A 13,139-nucleotide genomic window follows, 5' to 3' on the forward strand; every position below is an offset into this window, starting at 1 on the left:
GCTGCCATCCCCTGCTTAACTTCAGTAGATTGCTAATGTTCTGAATCAAAGAAGCCTTTGGTTAAGGCTCAGCACCCCACCCCTTCACTTAGGAAGTTACGGGCGCACAATGCACAGCCCTTGTATCTCCCACTGGTTCTCCAGCAACTCCTGATATTTCTGAGGAATCAACAAATCCCCCGCCTGTCCTCTCAGGCTTTCTTTTGATGCACAAATGGCATAAGCCCAGCTCTACCTAGACCCTTTGCGGGTGACCATTGGAGATGTCTCTCTGGGGGCATGAGGGATCTGTGGGGGCTCTGTGTGTCATCTCAGTGAGCACAGTGCCTGCTGTCCTTGGTGCCAATAGGTCTCCTCTTGCTTGCAGGAATACAGAAGCTAGTCTTAGCAGGCAGAGTGGGAGAGGCTATAGAGGCCACGCAGCAGCTCTACCCTGGCCTCCTAGAACACAACCCTAACCTGCTCTTCATGTTAAAGTAAGTATGCTTAGCTTTGTGCTGGGAGATGGCACTGGAAAGTCTACAGACCTGAACCAGGCAGTCCACAGGCCTCACTGTGTTAGGAACCAGCATATTCCTTAATTCAGGCAGATGGAGGCCGCTGGTAAGAGCAGTTACCCTGTGAGCAAGGTGGGAAGGAACGCTGGCTACCATTGTTAGCACTGCTCAGGATCAGTAGCTGTTGCTAGTCGGGCTTTGCCATGACCTGTCAACTAAAGATGGGCAAACTTGGCACCTTAGTGGCCTGCCCCCTTCTGCCTGCCCCACAGAGATCCCCTCCACCTGAGCAGAATGCCATGTCAGGGGAAAGCTCTGCAGACAAGTGGAAGTGGTGTGGATTCCTGCCCCGGTGTATTACCACTGCCTTTGGTCTTCCCAGTCCGTCCTGTTGTTCAGGCAACTTGAACGTGGTAAAGTTCGGTTCATCCCCACTTACAGCCTGTTGAGAAGTGTGGGCGTGGCTGTGGGGATTCCTAGAAAGAAACTGGTGTGGAAAAAGGTGGGGTTAAGACAGAGACTAAGGGAAAGTAGGAATTGGTGTGTGTGTGTATGTGTTGGTGTCCCCAGTCCTTCAGGGCTGGTTCATGTGTCCTCTTAGCCCATACCCTAGGGTAAGCAGAGAGTACCTGTCAGCTCCCAGTAGAGCGGAGTGGAGAGCTAGGCCTTCACCAGCCTTTCTCTGTGGATGAGTGTTTTTACCATACATTGTCTTCTCTTTCGTAGTGGCCCCCAGCACAGGTTGATCAGACAGTGGGGGAGGTACGAAGTTTGGTGCACACTAGTCTAGAGTAACCCTTCGTTGCCATGGACAGCACAGTGGAAATCACCTTTTCACCCTTGGGCTTAGAGAGAATACCTGTGATGCGAGGAACATTAGCCATGCAGTGCCATATACCCCCAGTTCCTTGGCTTGCACTCCCTGTGTGAATTCTGCTGGGTTCAGATCAGTGCAGACATTGAAACAGTTGGTTAACTAGCAGGAATAGTGTCTGGGAACCCAAAGTTCCCTTGTCTCAGGAATCGAATGTCATAATTGCTCCCGCTGTTTGGAATCAGTGCCCCATTCCACCCCCCAATCCTGTGGTGTCTTGTGCTTTTGTAGCCAGTGCTATTGACACTAATATGGTCTCTGCCCCTGTCTCAGTGTGATCTGTTGCCTTGGCTGATCCAAGCTGAGATGCAGCATCTTGTCAGTTACATGTAGAACACACTTAATTGGCCAATACTGGGATGGAAGCTACAGTGTAGGTATCTGCTCTTGAAACAGTCTTGTTTATGTATCATCCTTTTTCCATCCTTATGCAGGTCTCCAGGTTCATTAGCATCTGTTTCTAGGCAGCGGTATCAAAACTCCCTTCATACTCCAGCATTCCCAACTTGAAGACACGGGGAGACTTGAGATGCTCTCTTCAGAGCTAGGACCCCTCCTAAGCTTTGGTTGATCCCAGTTTGCTGCTGCTCTGGGACATATGATAGCAATCACTAGAAAAGCATCAGCACTGAATCTAATTCATGTCAGCCTCCCCTTCCTCCTCGGTGTCTCTGCCCTTGTCTGACACAGGTGCCGACAGTTTGTGGAGATGGTGAATGGAACAGACAGCGAAGTGCGGTGTTTCAGTGCCCGCAGCCCCAAGTCACAGGACAGTTACCCAGCATCCCCCAGCCTAAGCCCCAGACACGGATCGAACAACTCGCATGTTCACAGCACTGGTAAGTGCTTTTCTGTCCATCTCCACGCGGAGCAGATCAGGTCTTAGGGATGGATCACTTTGTACTCAACCTGCTGGTGTCTCCTTTGCTCTGCTCTTTGGAAGACATCTGTCCTCCTAACCCTAGCAGGAAAGATTTCCTGTTACTGGAGGCGACTCTTTCTGACAGAAATGGCATACTGGTTGACTTTGAATCCGTTATTTTAACAGAGACTAGGTTGTACAACAGCCTTTTGCAGAAGTTGCTGTGTGGAAGCTGACAGAATATCCTTCAAAAGGACTGCCTCGCAGAACAGCCAGTTACCTGATTTAGTCCTCGGGCAGAGCTATTATAAGCAAAGGCCTGGCCCCATAGTTTGTCTCCTTGACCTCAGGGTCCACAAGGGATAACTGCTCTCCGATGGACTTCCCAAAGTCTGCAGGAGAACCTCCCCCTCCTTCAAGGTGTCCAGTGCACTCACCACTGCTTCCTGCTCTCCAGGACCCCATCCAGTTTTCTATTTGGAAGCCAGGCTAAGAAAAGAAGTGCAATGGAAACACTTTGCTACAGGTTTTTCACGTGTAACAACAATGTATTAAAATGTGTGTCTAGAAATTAAGGACTTACGGTTTACAAGCAAAACAAGCGAGGGCCAGGGGCATAAGGTGCCTGCCTAAGATCAAAGCAGAGGGTGGAGATGGACAGAGTGGGCCAGGGAGCCGGAGCTGCTCTGTTTGAAGCTTCACATTCCCAGTGGAGAAATCTCTTGCTGACATTCAAGCTGTCTCCATCTGGCAGTCAGAGCTGCTGCTGCTGCACCATGTGCAAAGCTGAGGGTGCTAGGAGGAGAGAGCTGGAGCATGGATAAAAACATTCTCTGCTGGGCATGCAAAGGCTTAAATGAAGGAGAGACGATTAGCTGAGCAGCTCCATAGCCCCACTCCCTTCAGCCACGTTTCCAGCCTGGGAGCCCCTGTGTCTGTGTTAAGACTGGATGTCTTTCTGAAAAATATTCTAGCTCAACCACAGGATATGGGCTCAATGCAGTAATCCCAGGTTGAAATTCTCTGGCCTGTGTTATCCAGGAGGTCGGGCGGCTGATCAGAACAGTCTCTTCCGGCCTTAGAATCTGAGTGTCTCTATGGTAATGGATTTTTGCAACTAGGAAATTCCTACGTAATAAACTCAATGAACCTGGAGTTAAGACAGACTTCGCCTCCAGCATTGTCCCAGTCCACACACATGAACATGCTGCTGTTGATCCTGTCAGTACACAGATTGGCTTTCAGAACAACGTTAGCCCCTTGAGTGCACACGTCCATGAGCTGGCACCCTCACAGCAGCGTGCGGCCGTATCAGCCTGCGATGCGTTTTGCTGTGACATTGTGAATGCACACGTGAAGTGGCAGGCATGTCTTACCCTACAAACTCACCAGTGAGGACATGTTGCAGAGCCGGTCTGATGTTTTGACAGTCATGTCTGTGCGTGTATATAAAATACGATTTGTTAGTGGCAGCTGATGGCTTTGCATATGTAATCTGTGCTGTCACCTGTGGTACCAGGCACGTGGTGATAGTGTTGTGGACCTACGTCTCCTTTCGCTTGCTCCTGTAACTCCCAAGTGAGGAGAATCAGATTGATCATTAGTAAATTATAAACAAGTGTCACGTGGCAGGTTGGTGTTAAGTTGCCTGTGTCCCATTAGACCATGTTTCATCCTATGAGATGGAGTTTGCAGATTGTGGGAGGTTTTTAAAGCTTCTTCCGCTTTAATGCTGTATCTATTGCAGCAGGTGGATTTTGGCCTAGTTTTTACCTGTGCACTGAACATGTAGATTTCTTCCCCAGGTGTGTTAGAGGGATGAGAATTCTGGTTTCAAAGAAGACAAACTTCGTGGGCTGGGTGTCTCGTGTGCTTCTCTTTGGGATTCTCAGTTCCTCATGTGTCTGAGCTGGTTGGTGCTGATCTTATCTTCTGGATTGTTTCTCACAATCACTGAAGCACAGGTGTTGCAAGTGGACGCTGCCATTCATTTGGGGTTTGCTTGTGTTTTCCTAACACTCTGCTTAATGTAAAAAGCAGCTCTAGTATTTTGTGAATTGCAGCCTGCCCTTATTTCCCGCCCCTGGGGCCTGCTCCTCAGTGAAAGGAGCACAAGCCATCTGTCTCCTGCTGCCCTGAAGCTGCTGACTTCAGCCCAGAGCTGCCTAGCTCTCCCCTCTGACACCTCTCTGTTTGGCTTTCAGGCGCAGATAGCCCAAGCTGTAGCAACGGAGTCACATCCACAAAAAGCAAACAGAGCCACAGTAAATACCCAGCACTGAGTTCATCGTCGTCCTCCTCCTCCTCTTCCTCTCCTTCATCCGTGAACTACTCTGAGTCCAATTCAACAGACTCCACCAAATCCCAGCAGCACAGCAGTACAAGTAACCAGGAGACCAGGTATTCCTTGCAGTGCCTTTCCCATGCCTGGGCAGGAGGGGGCTTAGCCTGCTTTCTGAGCACCTCATCAGCCTCATCGTTCCATCACGGGGGTAACCATGAGTAGCTACAGGCATCACTGCTGAGCAGCCAATGGCCGGCTTTGTTCCACACTTCCTCCTTCCCACCTAGGGATGGAATTGCTGCTGCCCATTCCCGGAGGAGAAGCCGGATAGCAGTCCCCGAATACCTTTGGGGCAGATGCCCTGCCTGGGTGATGCTGTGACTGTCCCGGAAGATGGTCTAAGAGGCAGCAGCCCTGCCGAGCATGCTCCTGCGCTCTCAGCCGAAGGGTTTGCTCGTGGACAGCATGCCGGCCTCCTTCCTTCAGGGAGCAGTGTGCTCCCGCAGGGAATCAGAGCCTGAGCTGGGTGCAGGAAGCGGACCTGAGTCTCCTGCACAGCAGCCCAGACCCTTGTCACTTAGACGTGTTCCGTTTGTATGGGGTCACATTCTGTTCACTGGACCGGTTTATTAGCTGCTGGTGCCATTGGGCTGAAGGGCCTTGTGAATTACGGGCATCTCCATTGAGTCCAGGGATTTCCAGCCTGGAAGGTCGTTACTGCTGCATTTATTGGGGTTTGAAATATGCTGACCAAGCGTGAGAGTTGAGTTTTCTCTGTGCTTAGCTGTTTTGGTGGCTGCTGCAGAGCTGGCTAGGGCATGCTGGAGCAGAGGAGATCTCTGTGATTATTGAGCGGCAAAAATCTGTCTGGGGATTGGTCCTGCTTTGCGCAGGGGGTGGGACTAGATGATCTCCTGAGGTCCCTTCCAACCCTGATATTCTATGATTCTCACTAACTGCCAGCTGACAGGCTCACTAAGTGGGATGCTAAATACCATGGCCAGGGAAGCCTCAAGCTTCCGTTCTGAACTCCACATGCTTGTACAGCTCATAACTGAGTGAGAGACATCACATACCGGAGTCCTATGAATCGTCTGCACAAACGCTGGGTAATGACAGCTCTATGCCAGCGGGGACCACGTAGATCTGAAACACAGAGAATCTTTGAACTCTTCAGTTCAAATCCTGGCGGATCATCTCATCCCTTCAGCCTTCTGAGTTAGAGCAGTGGAGGTCTCCTGCAATTTGCTGTGTAGAGGTCTTGAAACTGCAGCCCTGTCTGCTCTGTATGGACATTAAAGATCCTGTGGGGCACTTTTTGTAGGGCTGATAGTTTGCCTCAGTGCTCTTGGCTAAAATTTCCCCTGTATTGTGTAGAGTGTTGTGTGCTGCTTGGCTGCTGTTCTCCACCCCAGAGGTGGCTGCAATTTGAAATGTTAATTTAAGTACTTCACACTTCCCTCCTCCGGGACCCCGTTGAGTTGGAACCGCACTTTATAGGTACAGGCCCTCATTGTTCTGAACCCGGTTTTGCCCTGCTCGATCGATTGTTTTCTTGTCTCCTGTGGGCTGCTGGGTGACTAGCCCTGGCAGCCCACTGGTCGGCCGTTGGGCATGCTTCCTCCTGCAGGATTTTCCCTTTGGGGAATGTTTCTGCCCTTTCTAAGCCCTCAGGCTTTTTTTCCTTTTGCACCCCAGTGACAGTGAGATGGAGATGGAGGCTGAGCATTACCCCAATGGAGTCCTTGAAAACTCCTCCACCAGGATAATGAATGGCACCTACAAACACGAAGAGATCCTCCAGACGGACGAGTCCAGCATGGGTAGGGCCCTGGAAGGCAGGAGCGCTCTCCTCTCCCTCACAAAAAGTTAGGGGGGGAATGGCGCTGCTGGCACATGCGTTAGCTCTATCTGGGACTGGATCAGGGTTGGGCGTTGCCCTGGGGGGGTGTTCCCCAGCCAGGGTGCAGGCATGAGAATCTGGGGATCTCGGATACGGGGGAGGGGAGAAACCATCTGGGGATTGAACTAATCTAGACGTTTTGGGGGGGCAGGTGCCTAATGCTGATTCAGACAGGGCTGGGCAGCTGAGTTTGCCCACTGACTTGATACATGGGGTGGGGCTCCCGTTACAGGGGAGTCAAACAAAAGGCCTAATTTTTCAGTGGGTCCTACTGCCCTGGAACTCCCAAGGTGCCGGATACAGAGGGCTAATCAGGTGGGCTGGTGATGGGGCAGTGGAGGCACCAGAGCCTGGCCACCAGTCACATCCAGCTCAGAACAGTACAGACAGCTGCCATCCTCTGTTGGCGGTTCTGTGTCCTCTCTGGGTACGTCTACACAGCAACTAGACACCCGCAGCTGGCCCGGGCCAGCCAACTTGGGCTCACAGGGCTGCGGGGCTGTTCCATTGGTGTGTAGCCGTCCGGGCTCTAGGACCCTGCGAGGTGGGAGGGTCCCAGAGCTCGGGCTCCAGCCTGAGCCCAGAAGTCTACACAGCAATGAAACAGCCCCACCGCCCGAGTCGGCTGGCAAAGGGCAGCCGCGGGTGTCTAGTTGCTGTGGTGACGTACCCTGTGAGATGAGATGAGGCTGTGAAGGTCTCACTCTATTTCCTGGTTGTCAAGTGCTCACCACACAACAAAACCACCTGGACAACTGGCGTGGATTGCCCTCCTCCTCGGCAGTCTCAGCAGAGGGGCCCGGGACGGAAAGGACTCGTGGGCGCTGGGGATCCCTGCAGGTCCAGACTCAGAGGGGCAGTCACTTGTGGGGAGGCTCTAACTGTTCGGTTTGGGGGGGCGGGGGAGGGGAGTGTCAGTGTAGCCCCTTCCGCGGGGCTGCATTTCCACACTCCCCGCGGAGGTGATAACACAGCACAGCCGCAGTGCGGACCCCAGTGCGGCGTGGTCATGAGGCTTGCTGAGCTGTTCATCCAGGGCAGATCCTGGATGGTACCGTGCCTGTGTGCGCCCCGCACAGACACCCACTGCCTGCTGGCAGACGGCTGGACTCAGGGCGCAAAGAACGGCAGCCCCGCCAGGGGAACGTTCGAGTGAGGGTGGGCCTCGGGGAAGGGCTTTGTGGATCTGAAGCAGGGCTGAGCGCCGGGAGGTACCTGCCTGCAGGGCAGTCATTTCTCTTCCCCTCTGGCCTTTTTCCAGAAGACGGCTGCCCCCAGCGGCAGCTCTGCGGGGGGCACCACGCTGCCACGGAGCGAATGATCCAGTTTGGGCGGGAGCTGCAGACTCTGAGCGAGCAGCTCTGCAGAGAGTATGGGAAGAACACGACACACAAGAAGATGCTGCAGGTGAGGCTCACAGCAGCACCCGCCACGTGGAGCAGAACTGGGGCTTTCCCTGCCAAGTGCTGGGGGGCTGTGCGGGTGGAGAGGGGTGGGAGCAGCGCTGGAATCAGCAGTGGCACTCGGTAACACAGGGCGCCTGTGGCCGGCTCCCACAAGCCAGTGCCCATTCTGCACTGGGGGAGGTGCATGTCTCACTCGGCAGCCCCTTGCCCAGGTGCCCTCATTTGCTGCTGGAGGCGGGGCATTCTTGTTGGCCGATGCCTGCTACCTGGCTGGCTGGGGACCATGCCCTGGTTGGCTGTTGGTACCTGCCCGTTTTCTGCATTGCTACTCGCCTTACTGCCCATGTCTCTCTTCTGTCCCCAGGACGCTTTCAGCTTGTTAGCGTACTCTGACCCCTGGAACTGCCCTGTTGGGCAGCAGCTGGATCCAATCCAGAGGGAACCTGTGTGTGCTGCTCTCAATAGTGCTATATTGGGTAAGGCAGGGGCTGTGACACCTGTGCTGCAAGCGCAGTCGCCCCCGGGCAGGTGCTTGGGAGTGGGGGGGGGGGGGCGGACCCTCGGTAATGTGTGCCTGGAGCTCACCTTGTTCCTGCCGATTGCTCCGAGGGGTTGTGGCCTGGGACGGTGACAGCTGGGGTGACTGGGGAAGGGTAGAAGGGAAGCCAGATACCCACAGCCCAACCCCTGTTCCCCGGCCAGCATACAGCTGCTGCTCCCCTCCTGGCTCGCACCCAGTCGCCTGTCCCAACTCTCCTCTGAGGGTGCTCTTCAGGAATTTCCACCTTCGCTGCGAGGAGCTAAGCAGCTCCCGTGCATTCCCCTCTCACCCTGCCCCTTCAGCGGCCATCAGCTGTCTCCTCTGGGGTCCTTTCAGTACAGGGATTGACCACCACCCCCTCTGGTCTGTAGCTGACCCCATTGTCAGGGAAAGTGGGTTTCACCCTCCCATCAGTAGAATTCATTTCAGTGGTGCTTGTTCTCACCTGCGGGCGTGTGGCTGGAGAGTGAAGAGGGCAGACTTGTGATTGCTGTGGGTTTTTCATTGAACAGCTGGAGTTGCAAGTGTTTAAATGAGCTTTCTCCTCCGAGAGCGGGTTCCTGAGCCTTCTCGAAAGCCATTCCCTCTCCCCTGGCCTGCTTGGAGCCAAGATTATAAAAGGGCCGTGGGGCCCAGCCAGGGCTGCCCTTTCCAACCCGAGAGTAGCTGGATGTGGAGTGACCTTGTTGCATGCCCAGAGATCTGTCGTGGGGTCTCCTCCAGCTGATTAGTTCTCATTGTGTTCCCACGCTGCCGGCCACGTGTGCACCTGGGCATTTGAGCAATTGGGTCTGGTCTTGGCCCCAAGGTTAAGCAATGATCTGGGGTCCCTCTGCGTCCGCAGTTGGGTGGCAGCACCTGCTGTCTAATTGGCCTTTGAAGGCCCGTTCCCCAGCCCAGCACTCACTGTGTAAGGCCTTCACCCCTTGCGCCTGCCCCATAGAGACAGGGGCCCAGGCTTTTCTCGGGATGGCAGCTTGTACTCCAGAGCCCTGATCTGCCTGAGGATCAGTAGCAGGCTCTGCCTTTGCTTGGCCTCTGGAGAGTCCCTCGCTAGGGAAGTCAGCCCAGAAAACGTAGGTTCTGGCTCCTCAGCAGCTGGCCCAGGGTGGAGCCTGTCCAGACAGGAAGTGGCCACTTCCCAGGGCCCGTTGACGCGGAAACCTTCCATGGTATCGAAGCTTGTTTGCAGGCAGGATCAGGCCTGTACAGCGACGGGACCCCTTGCAGCCTGAGCTCCTCTGACATCTTGGCAAAGGGTCGAGGGAGGGAGGTTACCCTGGCTGGGCTCTCAGAGAAGGCTGATGGCCCCACAGGCTCCCATGGCGGTTCACCCACCCTGCTCCCTGGTTCCCCACTGGTCTCAGCCTTGGGCTTGGCCGGGGGCCTGAAAAGCTGCTTTGATTCTTTTAGTCACAATTTTGAAAACTAGAAAATGGGCCCTTTCGGCCAGGGCCTCGGGGAGCCCGGCCCAGCTCCCTGCACACCCAGCAGGGCGGGAGGGACTGAGCAGCGCTCCCTGCGGGGGGCACTGAGGGCAGGGGACTCACCCACCCCCAGCACGCCACCTGCTGGTACCATCAGGGAGGAGGAGGTGTCACAGCTGCTTCCCTCGAGGCCTTTGTGGCAGAGAAAAGAGGGTGGGAATTAGACTCTGAGGACGGGGGCCAGGGGCTTGGAGCCTGATCCCCACACACTCTCCCTGTTCCCCAGTCCCTGGTGGGACTGAGCTTTAACTAAGGTCAGTCTTTCCCCCGCTGGCCAGGCTCCACGCACGAGCCAGCTCCTCCGTCTCACAGAGCCATGTTTTGGTCCCAGGAAGGACCCATACATCAATAGTCTGGTCCGTGGCTGTTGTCTCTAATGCATGGGGAGAGTGCAGCATGACGAGCAGTAACGTGAGAGCAGCGAGCTAGAGGGGAGTTAGCACTCCAGCCCCGTACCTGGCTGCACCCTCTGTCAGACAGACATGGAGGAGGCGGAATTTGGGGAAGGAAAGTCTCCTCTGGGGATCAGGTTGCTGACAGCCACACGGGGCTGGCTCAGTATCAGCGGCAGGGCAAGGTGCTTGCCCTGTTTGATCGCCCATTGGAGGAGCTGAGAAGTTGCTGAAGGATGTCGCCTGAGGGACTTGTCCCCAGACATTCTGTGTGCATCCTGTGATCTTTCTGACACCTGGACTAGGCTGGTGGCACCAAGCGTCCTCCTTTGCTGGTACTCCTGGCTGAGGTCTCAGCAGAGGCACAGAGCTGGGTGGAGGATTTCCCCTCCAGAGAGATGAGCAGCATAAAACTGGAGAGCACACTTGAGAAAACAAAGGACTCCAGATCCACGGCTAGGCCCGAGGGGCTTGTATTGCAGGCTAGACGCCCACGAGTGGGAGCAGACAGCGGCCACCTCGGAGAAGGCCACTAAATAGCACCCCATCCCCCACCTTGCTTCTGCCTTCACGTTCTGCTCTCCTGGGTCTCGTGTTCAGCGGCTGGAACTGCGGCTGCGCAGTCCCATAGTCTCCCTTGGACTAAGACTGGCAGCACCAGCGGGTGCTCGTTGGCCCACGCAGCACTGCTTCCCAAAGGTCCTGCCACCTCACGCTGCTGGGGGGCGCGTCCAGCGAATGCGGGCGTGACTCTGTGCAGGGACAGCACCCTGGCAGGGACAGCGTGACCAGCTCCGCAGCCACCCAGCCTGTGCTCTGCTCGCTGTCTAGTTCGGGAGTCGAGGGAGCACTTGGGTAGGCCGCTCTGGCAAGGTGCCGTGCTCAGCCCTCCAGCATGGCCATTCTGAGACCTTTTCTTCTCTCTTCCCCACAGAATCTCAGAACCTGCCAAAGCAGCCCCCGCTGATGCTGGCCCTGGGCCAGGCCTCCGAGTGTTTGCGGCTCATGGCTCGCGTGGGCTTGGGTTCCTGCTCCTTTGCCAGAGTTGATGATTGTTTGCACTAGCCATCAGAGGAGATGGAGTGACGTCCTCCAGTGCTGCCCTTCACCCTCCATTGCCGCCACCGCCTCTTCCCTCGCCTGACCTCCCTGCTGTCCGGCCCCCACACTGCCCAGGGAAGAGACAGAGCGCTGACTGAGTCCGTCCCTCCTCGGCAGCGGTCCCCGTCACGTGCCGTTTGCGGAGCCGGGCAGCAGCTGGCAGACCTCTCCCATCTCCCCACCGTCACCGCGGCTGCAGCAGCACTCAGTATTTTGCTGGTTAATCTAATGTAGCGCCTTCCGATTTAGGTCTTTCTCTTTATTTTTTTCTGACTGAGCCACCAGTATTTATATCTGGAGAGTTTGTGCTGAGCTGGTTTCTGCTAATTTAGTGATAAAGCTCATCCACCTGGGTGACCGCTTGTTATTTTCTTAAGTAAAAAAGATCTATACCCGTCCCCACACATGAACATCCAGTATTTATCTCCAGTGCTAGTGACCTGAGCTCTTCCCCAGAGGGCAGCTCAAGGTGTTTATTTGGATCCCATTCATTAAAAAGATCTCTTCCACCTCAGCCAAGGCGTTCATGTGTTTATTCCCCACAGCCCAAGCTCTGTTATCCCCCCCAGCAGTCACTTGTAGGCTTCAGCCTGGGAATTGAAGGCTTCACCAGGTCTGCCCCTTCAAGAGCCCGTGGCTGGCCCTTTGCTGACCTAGCGAGGGGCCAGGCTAGTGCAGTGGGAGCCTTTGCCTTGTTCCTCATGTCAGTGGGCTAGGCTGTGAATGCACCTCCAGCCCTGGGAGCAGCCAGCCTGCGGGCATGGAGAGCACCTCGCTGTGATTAGAGGCTGGAAAAGCGGAGGGAGTTGGAAATCACCAGGTTTGGATGAGCCCCTGGCGCTAACCTCCAGGGAGCAGCTGCTAGCTTTGCCTGAGCGAAGGGTTTGGCTGTGTGTTCCATTACAGAGCCCCGTTCTCTGCGGGTTAGGCCATGTCGGTGTAGCTGGGCTCTGGGCTGCATCCCCCAGCTAGAGCTCTGCTTGGATATGCCAGGGGTCTGCTGGGAGAATTGACCTGGAAGTATGGAGTGTGCTTGTGTCACCCCCAAAGCTTGTAAAGTCAGGTTTTTACAGGCTGTGTGTGTGGACCAACAGCATTATAGACGGCAAGATTTTAAATACATGACAGCCAGGCCGTTACATTGAAAGGCAGCAGCTCTGTTTTCATAAGGATTGAAAAGTAAATATTGAATTTGGAGCCACACAGCGACCCCAGCGAGCAGCTGTGATGGCTTAACACCAAACGAGGATGAACTGGTTCAGCAGTGCTGTCATAGGCGTCCTCACAAGTGCTGCTAGACACGTTGGATTAAAAGCACATACCCCTAGCGTGCATGTGCGTGCGAGACTGACGGTACCCAATGGCTTTACACGCTGCGTGTTTGTGTCTGGGTGCCGTTGCTGACGGAGAGTAGGGTACAGTGAAGAGCGATGTGCCTAACTGACTGACTGCCCACAGATCTTCGCAGAGGGGAAGTGGGGTTTGCAGCACGTGTGTCTGCTGCTTTTTCTGTTTCATTTGAAATTTTTTCATAAGTGGAAAATGAAAAATAAAATTTGTTTCAATTCACTAATGCCAAGTGGAGGGTATTCAGGCTTAAAATCCTCGCCAGACCCTCCTGTGGGCTCCAGACTGCGAGTGAGCTTACGCACCATGCGGGGGAAGGAATTAGCTCCTGGCTCCCAGCTACGTTGGTTTGGAGCAGGCATGTTCGGCACCACAAGTGGAGGCTGCAGTTGGAGCAGGAGACCATGGGGCACCTCTCTGCTGAAGCCCAGACCCTGCGTCACGA

The 13,139-nt window shown here is 54.8% G+C and overlaps 1 protein-coding gene across 3 annotated transcripts in view; it reads left to right on the forward strand.

The window, feature by feature from the left end:
- The window catches only part of LOC112115018 (ran-binding protein 10), a 150,944-nt gene extending 138,955 nt beyond the window's left edge, over positions 1–11,989 (forward strand). For 2 of the 3 annotated variants that reach the window (XM_026653844.1, XM_024211987.3), the window contains 7 exons: positions 368–476; positions 2,062–2,210; positions 4,438–4,633; positions 6,216–6,340; positions 7,682–7,827; positions 8,191–8,302; positions 11,181–11,989. In XM_026653844.1, coding sequence (XP_026509629.1) covers positions 368–476; positions 2,062–2,210; positions 4,438–4,633; positions 6,216–6,340; positions 7,682–7,827; positions 8,191–8,302; positions 11,181–11,311 — 968 coding nt within the window. In that variant the 3' untranslated portion in view covers positions 11,312–11,989. The remainder of the gene's footprint in view (positions 1–367; positions 477–2,061; positions 2,211–4,437; positions 4,634–6,215; positions 6,341–7,681; positions 7,828–8,190; positions 8,303–11,180) is intronic. The other variant, XM_026653845.1, reaches the window with a different exon arrangement.
- The last annotated feature ends 1,150 nt before the right edge of the window (positions 11,990–13,139 follow it).

Source organism: Terrapene carolina, unplaced genomic scaffold, assembly GCF_002925995.2.
Source record: "Terrapene carolina triunguis isolate 2854851 unplaced genomic scaffold, T_m_triunguis-2.0 Scaffold166, whole genome shotgun sequence".
NCBI classification, from domain to species: Eukaryota; Metazoa; Chordata; order Testudines; family Emydidae; genus Terrapene; species Terrapene triunguis.